The sequence below is a fragment of the Theobroma umbraticum genome, unplaced genomic scaffold (assembly GCF_002168275.2).
Source record: "Theobroma umbraticum cultivar Fairchild unplaced genomic scaffold, ASM216827v3 scaffold_81.0, whole genome shotgun sequence".
In the NCBI taxonomy this organism is placed as follows: domain Eukaryota; kingdom Viridiplantae; phylum Streptophyta; class Magnoliopsida; order Malvales; family Malvaceae; genus Theobroma; species Theobroma umbraticum.
This window is the reverse complement of record NW_018397268.1, coordinates 2,832,139-2,840,574: the sequence shown is the minus strand read 5'-3', so window position 1 is coordinate 2,840,574 and position 8,436 is coordinate 2,832,139. Positions and strand designations below refer to the sequence as shown.

The 8,436-nt window shown below is 34.1% G+C and overlaps 2 protein-coding genes across 3 annotated transcripts in view; both read right to left on the bottom strand.

Moving 5' to 3' along the window:
• LOC110425000 (Transcription initiation factor IIF, beta subunit) overlaps positions 1-1,159 on the bottom strand; it is a 4,770-nt gene extending 3,611 nt beyond the window's left edge. Inside the window, exon 1 of the mRNA XM_021439749.2 lies at positions 905-1,159. Within this exon, the coding sequence (XP_021295424.1) occupies positions 905-1,120 (216 nt within the window). The 5' untranslated portion in view covers positions 1,121-1,159. The remainder of the gene's footprint in view (positions 1-904) is intronic.
• Positions 1,160-2,023: 864 nt separating this feature from the next.
• On the bottom strand, positions 2,024-8,240 carry LOC110424999 (alpha-taxilin-like protein). 2 transcript variants are annotated; one of them, XM_021439748.2, is made up of 12 exons: positions 8,080-8,240; positions 7,474-7,843; positions 7,266-7,342; positions 6,690-6,798; positions 5,579-5,646; positions 4,696-4,773; positions 3,973-4,037; positions 3,590-3,656; positions 3,298-3,480; positions 2,685-2,741; positions 2,439-2,534; positions 2,024-2,337 (listed from the first exon to the last, which is right to left on the bottom strand). In XM_021439748.2, the coding sequence occupies exons 2-12, from the start codon at positions 7,838-7,840 to the stop codon at positions 2,203-2,205; spliced, it is 1,302 nt and encodes a 433-aa protein (XP_021295423.1). In that variant the 5' UTR covers positions 7,841-7,843; positions 8,080-8,240; the 3' UTR covers positions 2,024-2,202. The 2 variants fall into 2 exon arrangements, with proteins under 2 accessions (XP_021295423.1, XP_021295422.1); XM_021439747.2 differs by having other exon boundaries at positions 7,266-7,345; positions 8,080-8,239.
• Between the last annotated feature and the right edge of the window lie 196 nt (positions 8,241-8,436).

The window sequence follows — 8,436 nt, the reverse complement described above, 5'->3', positions numbered from 1 at the left end:
TATATATATATATATATATATATATATATATATCAAAATTAAATTGAAAAGTTGTGCAACTTCGTTTGAAAACTCTTAAGACTTGAGGGCTAAGCTCTTTGTTAGGATTCCTCATGGTTTTTGTCCAAGCTCTCGATCATTAAATTTCTATAAGATCATCGCTTGGATCCTTCACCCACTTCGGGAACTAAATTATAATTTCAGCTAACTTTCAACCACAGAGACTGTCATAACTTCCCTTGAATGTTATGGCTTCAACTAACTTCATTACTATGGCTAGTGTTATCCCATCTCTTATCACCAGAATCATCATAGAACAAAAATTCACCACTCTATTAACTCACAAACAATGCAAGCAAGCAATTTTTAGTGGATGAAAATAAAGATTCAACCAAATCAATATATCTGCAAAGTAACCAAAAGACGAAACAAAACGAATTTGCTTACCACATTGCTAAAAGATAAGAACAAAAACATAGTAAAATTGCAAAACTTCATCACAATTCATAAGCCAACGAAGAATTGTTATTTTATTTCCCAGTGGAAAGAATGATAAACAAGAAAAGAACAAACAAGGAAGACCACGAGTACGCCAAAAACAACCACAACTTAAAACCTCCATTAAACCATAATAAAAATCCTAGAAAAATTCAAATACCCACTAAGGAAAAAAAGAATGAATGCAATGAACAAGCCAAAAACATCAAAAAAGCCTTAAAAGTTTAAGACCCCATTAACCCAGATTAACAAAAAAAATCCCCTAAACATAAGATAAAGAGAAATAGAGAAAAAAAAAACAACAAGGAAAAGCAAATCCATGCAACGAAACAAACCCAAAGAATTCACCACAATGCAAAAGAAATAATGACAAATGCAAAATGGCTTTTTGGGGGAAAAGAAAAACCTGAGGAGAAGAAGAGTCGTTATCATCATTGGAAACACGAGGGTCAATGGAAAGAATAACTTTGGCAACAGCTTGAGGCGTAGGAGGAGAAGAAGAAGTGGGAATGGAAGAGGGCCTGGGGTTCTTGAAAGAGCGTGAAACCAATGCAGGGCACTTCATTAACCACATTGATCTTTCAGCTTTGCTTGTTTCTAGATAGCTATCCTTGTTTTCCATGGATGTAAGGGAAAAGGCAAGGGAAAGGAAAAGGAGGGAAAGAGAGGAGGGAATGGAAAGGGCAAAGAAACTGTCGCTTATTTTTGTTTAACAAACTTATTATCACTGAGGCAGGGTTTATATAGGGAGTTGGACTGGGAAGATCTTTTGATCCTATTTTTTTTTTCTTTTACTTTTTTTCTTGAATAATAAATAAAATAAATAGATAAAACTGTTATGTCATTTAACTTTTTAAATTCTTATAAATGTTTGATTTTGCATAAATCCCTTTAATAATTTAAGAAATTTACAATAATAAGGGCATTATTAAATTTAAAATTGAGGATATTTATATTTAAGAAAATGATAGAAATAGAATGTCATGCTTGGGTTAATCCACCATTTTAGTCCAAAGGAAATCAATGAAAGAAAATGTAAACACATTAGCAAATTGCAAGTAAACATTTTTGAGTGCTTGAAACCTGACAACAATGTCTGTTCTTTGAATGTTGATCAACAAAGAAGAAAATGTTGACAGCTTTAGGCTTAGACAGCAAATCCCCATCCTTCCTGATTAATTTAATTCGAAAATATATATACTTTCAAGAATAATAGAACAAATTAATGTAAGTTAATGAATTTTTAAGACTGTAAGCTATAATTAAGGTCATTTGACTCATTTCTTGTAGCCCAAACACAATCATTGGTCTTCTGGTTAAGCCTGAAACTCTTCTCCTGTATAAAAGTAATTCAATAACACAAATGGTATTGGCTTTCATGGATGCAACGTTGGACTGCCTTGCTTTCTTATTTGGGTAGGCTAAATGCAGAAAAGCCTAACTTAGATTGAATATGGCAGTTCATTCCAATCAAGTAACATGTCTAAAAATAGAAAGTTATATCCATACAAGGAAATCCACCAGCTAAAGAAAATTTTCTTATAATACAATAATTGCTGAGAGGATGATTCTTATTACACTCAAGATATCAAAATGTGAACGGCCATCTTCTGTGACTTCTCTCGACAAGAAGAGACAAAAGGCGGTATAATCATAAGACCATAATCACAAAATGCGTTCAGAGTTGGTTAAATATGTTTACATTTAAACTGCTACAGTATCAGAGCTGTTTCCTCCTGTGGAGCTCTGCTTCCTCTCTGCTTGAAGTGATCGGCACAACGATTCAAGTTTTTCCTTCTGGTTCTTTGTCTTCTCCAATTGTTTTTTCAATCTCTCACGCTGCTCGAGCAAAGACAAAAGTAAGTGCTAGATACCCCTCTTTCATGATATATATAATAATTCTAAAGAATGAAAGCTTAAAATGACATGTCAACCTATACCTCTTCCACAAGTTCTATGAGAGTAACATCTGATTTGTCACATTTGCTCTTCAAGAATACATTTTCCTTCTTGAGTTCCTTGATTGATTTTGCCATCTAATTTTTAATATACATGGGAAACAAATTGTTGGTAACTTGAACAGAAGACTAAATGCAACCAGAAATCGTAAAGTGGAGCAATCGGAAAAGCCAAAAAAGTAGTGCTTTGAGGAAAATGTTCCTCTCAAAGATAATAGGCACATGTACCTTTTCAATCTCCTGCTTAAATGTTTCAAAAACCTCATTGCTCTTTAACAAAGCATCCTGCAAAATAAAGTAGAAGTTTAAACATCATGAAGTTGACAAGATAGGTTAAAATATCAATGGGCATTAACAAAAGACATGGAAGTACTAATCGGCCTTCAGCACTGCTGCATCTCAGAAGTCATGCAGAGGATGTCAGATGAGTGAAGTGCATTCAATAGAAAAGGTCCAAGCACATCCAAAGGAAAACACCTCAAACATGGAGACAGGTCACTTCTTACTCACCTAGAAAGGTATAACAAAAGCATCCCACTACTATTCTGTCAATAATAGCACTTCAGGTAAACCTTCACTACTTTTCTGTCAACAATAGCACTTAGATTGTAGCCTTTTACTAACTTATGATACTATAATTTCAGCATTATGCAGGTGACAAAAAACCTTCCAATTAGTATAAAAAATAAGAGAAAACGACCTAATAACTGATGGATCCTGTGTCCAGGCATCCAAGGCATATAATACAAGCACTCAAAATGCAGAATAATCTATTCATCAACCTAAAAGAGAAAAGCTGCCAACAAAACCAAGTTCATAAATGACATGGAAAGAATTCGACCTGAAACTGTTGGAATTTTTCTCCATCAGCCGTCAACTGCAAGCGTAAATTCTTTTCAGTCGCCAATAACTGTGACACTTGCTCTGCATATACTTTCATCTGTGCTTGTTCCTGGATCAATTTCTCTTCATGTTGTTTAATTTTCAAATCAGAAATCTGTAACTCTAGTGTTTTCTGCTTTAGCTGTGTTTCAAATATCCAAAATATAGAAGTAAGCGCACAGTCCTTGACAATAGACTTGATTAGCATTTGAAGTTAGAAAACCTTAGCTACCAGGAATTCTAACCTATACCTTCTGTGCATATTGTTGTTCAGAGAGGGCATACTGATCAGCGAGCTGCTTCAACTTATTTCTTAACCTATACATGAGTCCAAAACATATTATAATGAAAAGGATGGCACCAAAACAATCTGTTAAATCAATAAACAATAGGGTGATGGTGATGCTTTCCCAGATGGGCAATTTTTTTTTGAAAATTTACGAACCATCCAATATATCCAAAACTTCTAATCTAGAAAGAACAGAGGCCCACATTAAAAGATTCTCATTTTGGTAAAACCCCAAAGGACAAGAATGTGGCCCAGATATAATTTGGCAGCTTTTAATGTATAGATGTGACCCAGCTCAAAGGGAACAAAAGTATAATAATTACACATGCATTCCCTGTCTCTTACATCTCATTCTCCTTCAGTTGAGATAGACATTCATCCTTTTGCTCTTCCAGCTTAATGCTCACATCCTATATGAGGAAAAAAAGATCAAGAAACTAATATTAAATTAGGTAACAAATGAAAAGAAAAACTAAAGTATGGCTATTAAAATTAAAATTTCCAGAAAGTGATCTAGAAAGTTGATGAAGCATTTACATTTTGTACATGCCAAAAATGAAGAGTCAGAAGAATAGACACACAACAGAGAGAGAGAGAGGAGGCCGGGTGGAAGGGAGTCAATTCAAAGAGCAGAGATATGGCAGAACTAGAATATTCAACTATATAATTATTGTACATCTAGAGTGATACATAAAATAGAAAATCATATGAATTATTCATCTACCACAATATTTAGTTTACTTCAACTAATAGAATTGCAATGCTCTGCTGATAATGATGAGCGATGACTCACTTCACTTTACCATCTCTCTTGCTTTTGACGAATCATCTCCACTGACCTATGGTACATGCATTTTAATCATGTAACCCCAAGTTTTGGGATCAATCATGCTTACTGGAAGAGTTGTATCACAAATTTCCTCTAATTATAGCTAAAACTGAGTGGCTGTGACAAAGTTTGGCCTCTATTCCCACGAAGTAACATAACTAGAGACAGCTGGGCTAGTCAGTACGCAAGTCAGCCCATCCACCATGATAACTTTCAAAATTGAAACAGGGAAATCAAACCTTGATTGCATCTTGGAACCTGGCTGATAAATCTAATCTTAAGTTTTGCCCTTCTGTTGATACCCGTTTGCATTCATCCTGTGACATCATGAGCAAGCCATCAGCACCTTCATAAAAGAAAGTGAGACAAATAAGCATCACTTTTTGTGTCAACGATGCAAACTATAATCAAGAGAGTTGAAGATTTTACACAGATCATGATCAGATTATGACAATCACTAATCTCTTTAATAAGCCAAAATGTTGAACATACATTACAAAAAGTCAAAATAAAGGAAAGTTTCTTTGCCTATTAATTAAATTTGTTATGGAGATCCACCATTAACTTGATCATGTATATTCATTAAATGGAAATTATTGAGTGAATGGCAGACACTTTTGAAAGAAACCAGAGGTTCACAAAAAGTTTAGCACAGCAAGTAATACTATAAAGTTAGTAAGAGCAACTTTACAAAGGAACCCAGTTAGATCTATTATTTAATCCATTTTATAGTTGGTTGGGTGAAATTCAGAAAATTCACAACCTGTGAGAGCCACAAGGACGCAGCTTGTGCTATAACACTCAGGATACCTAAAACCGTGACAAAATATTCTCCCATTCCTTTTAACCACCAGAAGGAATCCTATGCTTCTGCAATTTGGAGCTTACTCCAACCCCACCCCCTCTTCTTATACTCTCTCAGAAATTTTGGGTGCATGGTATCTTTGATGGCTAGGTAACCGACCCAAACGAGAAAAATAAGGATATGAATTTCAAGGCCAATTGCACTCATAACAAAATTCAAAGGTCAACATATGAAGCAGAAAGTGCATCAAGAACAAATACCAGCTGTGGAATGTAATTAATAAAACAGAGATCAAGTATCTAAAGAAAAACACATACCATTAACATTTTGTTTTGACGTTGTAACTCCCTACAAAGTGATTCAAGCTTATCTCGAACAGCAATAGCTATGAAACAGGGCAAAAAAGAAAAGATACAAAATTCAATCTTCCTTGATGTTCAAGATATATAGGGACATTATAGAATAAATCAATTAGTAATATGTGCCTCTTGGGTATTTATATATCATAAAAGACTTTCTAAACTCTAAGTATTCACCAATGGCTTCTAAATTCAGCTGGTCAAAGTTTCCAAGGAAATGAACATATCTGGTTAAGACTAAACTCAAACGACTTTTCTCCTCTTTACAATAAAAGAAGAAAAGAACCTGTAATTTTAAACTGTCACAGAAGTTATGCAGAATGTTAAAATCAATTGGAAGTCCTTTAAGGCAACAGTACTGCACTACGGCAAGATGGTTAAAGTCCTTCTGGAGAGATCATAGCAATAGTTATCTCCAATCACATTCCAAGGGAAACCAAAGTGACCAATAGAACTAACTGTTTTCATTTTTGTTCTTTGGTGCTCACATATTAACTAAAGAGAGAAATCATATCCAGTAATTTTCTTTTTTCAATTTCTGACACCAAACATTCAGAAACTGCATGTTAGTTCTAATTAGTTGTTTAACAAGAGCAGATTCACTTGGTAAAATGTGATATACAATGCTGGAACTGAGCTATAGCATTTGGCTGGACAAGTATCACTCTTCGCAACATAAAAATTATCTTCACATCAAAACAAATCGGACTATTAAGATGAACTGAAAATTTTGAAAGAGTCTTAGGTAATTGGACCAATTATTGGACATCAAATTATGTTAGTTCTAATTAGTTGTTTAACAAGAGCAGATTCACTTAGTAAAATGTGATATACAATGCTGGAACTGAGCTTCCAGCGCGAGAGGAGGGAACAGCTCCCCCTTTAAGCTATAGCATTTGGCTGGACAAGTATCACTCTTTGCAACATAAAAATTATCTTCACATCAAAACAAATCGGAGTATTAAGATGAACTGAAAATTTTGAAAGAGTCTTAGGTAATTGGACCAATATATTCATCACATCAAATTATAGTAACCTTTTGGACATCATAAATGTTATTTCAACTTACCTGCATCTCTTTCTGCAAGAACTTGTTGATATTTCAAGGAGAACTCAAGAAATTCCTTTTCTGTTTTGACTGTACGTTTTGCATTCTTGCGTTTGGTTTCAGTGGTTTCCTGAGAAATAATAGCCCATGTAATTAAGACTGCAGTGAGTTCAATTTATTTAGATGAAACTGATGTAAAATAAGCATATGAAAGTACCTCAAAATAAACTGAACCTAATTCTACAGGCTGACTGAGACAATTTGTCAAATAGATTAACAAGGTGAACAGTCAAATGCTTAAAACTGCTTATCTCATGAATCTAACAAGTAAATTTTTCTCCTGGAATAATACATTATTTTAATCATCAGTAATTGATATAAAGATTATCATCCATCCAAGACTTTGACCTAGTGAAATATTACTAACACCCTATGGAGAAAAAAGGACAGAAAAGATGCTTTCCTTATAAATAACTATCAGCACTTTGAACCTTAGAAATAACCACTACTCAACTCATGCATTTATAATTCTCATACACGACCCTACCTACTAGCATTGGAATTTGAAAGAACAGTCAAGTACTATAATCTACTAACTGGTTTTTTATCTTTCACCAAATCGACACTTTCCGATGAAGATGTTTCCTTCAAATTAGTTTCTGATCCTCTTTCAACTGCTGCAAAAAACAACAACGAATGAGCACTAAAAAACCTAAAAACTACCCTGCATTTCATATGTGAAATTTTAAAAAATAAACAAACAAAACAAAATTTGAGAAACAAATTCGAAGTTCAGAAAAATTACTTCTCTCTGTACTTTGACACTCCCCTTTAACTTCTCCTTTCACCTCACTGCATTCTGCCTCCCCAACCGCAGCAGCCTCAGGAACAGAATTACTGGATTCATTACTGACTAACTTACCTTCTACAGAATCCAAAGACCCATCCAAACCATCCACTTCAGACAATGGCACAGGAAAAGTTCTCTGCTTTTGGCCCTTGCTTGCTCCAAACTCAGCGGAGACTAGATCATCTTCTCTATAGTCAGGCTGCAAAGGCTTTTCTTGTTCCAAAATTGGAGTTTTTGGATCCAACCGCTCTGAAGGACTCTCAACAAAGCCATCTGGCAGTGAATCCACTTCAGGAAGCTGATTTGCTTCTGGGTTTTCCATTTTCTACCCCAAAAACAAAAAAAGACAAACTCAATTTTAACCCTTATTAAACAAAAAAAAACAAAACCCAGATCAAAAAACATCTGAGTTTTCATTATAAATAGGTAAACGTTCAATCGTTATTATGCCAAGGTTTTATCAAGATTCCAACTTTTCAAACTAGGGGTCCAAAGGAAAAAAAGATGAAAAAAGAAATTAAATTCATTAACTTTAAAGGGCTGAAATAAGAGAGAGATTACCAGATATGAAGATGAAGAGAAGAAGAAACTAAAACCCTTTTAAGGTTTTGCCGTTTTGTTGATCTTTGCCTGTATTCCTTCACTGTTGCCTTTTTTTGTTTGTGTGTGGGTGTGTTGGAGTGAAAGTGAGAAGCTGCAAAGTTGAACTGATTTGTCTCTTGCCGTGGGGTTTTTTTTTTTTTATAATAAAGTAATTTTTTCTAGAAATTTTTAATTTTTTTTCTGAGGCTTGTATTTAAATATTTCTTTGGGTAATTATTATATAAAATATTGTTGCAGTAGTTTGATTTTTTTAAAAAAAATTAAACAATTTACATTTTTATAATAAATGTAAAAGTAACATTTATTTGGCTTCAT

What these genes read in the sequence shown, in the direction of transcription:
- LOC110424999 (XM_021439747.2), bottom strand. Translation starts at nt 7,840, where the DNA reads ATGGAAAACCCAGAAGCAAATCAGCTTCCTGAAGTGGATTCACTGCCA. An exon ending in GTGTCAAAGTACAGAGAGAA is followed by an intron (nt 7,346 to 7,473) that starts GTAATTTTTCTG and finishes TGTTTTTTGCAG; the next exon opens with CAGTTGAAAGAGGATCAGAA. An exon ending in GGTTCCAAGATGCAATCAAG is followed by an intron (nt 4,038 to 4,695) that starts GTTTGATTTCCC and finishes TTCCTCATATAG; the next exon opens with GATGTGAGCATTAAGCTGGA.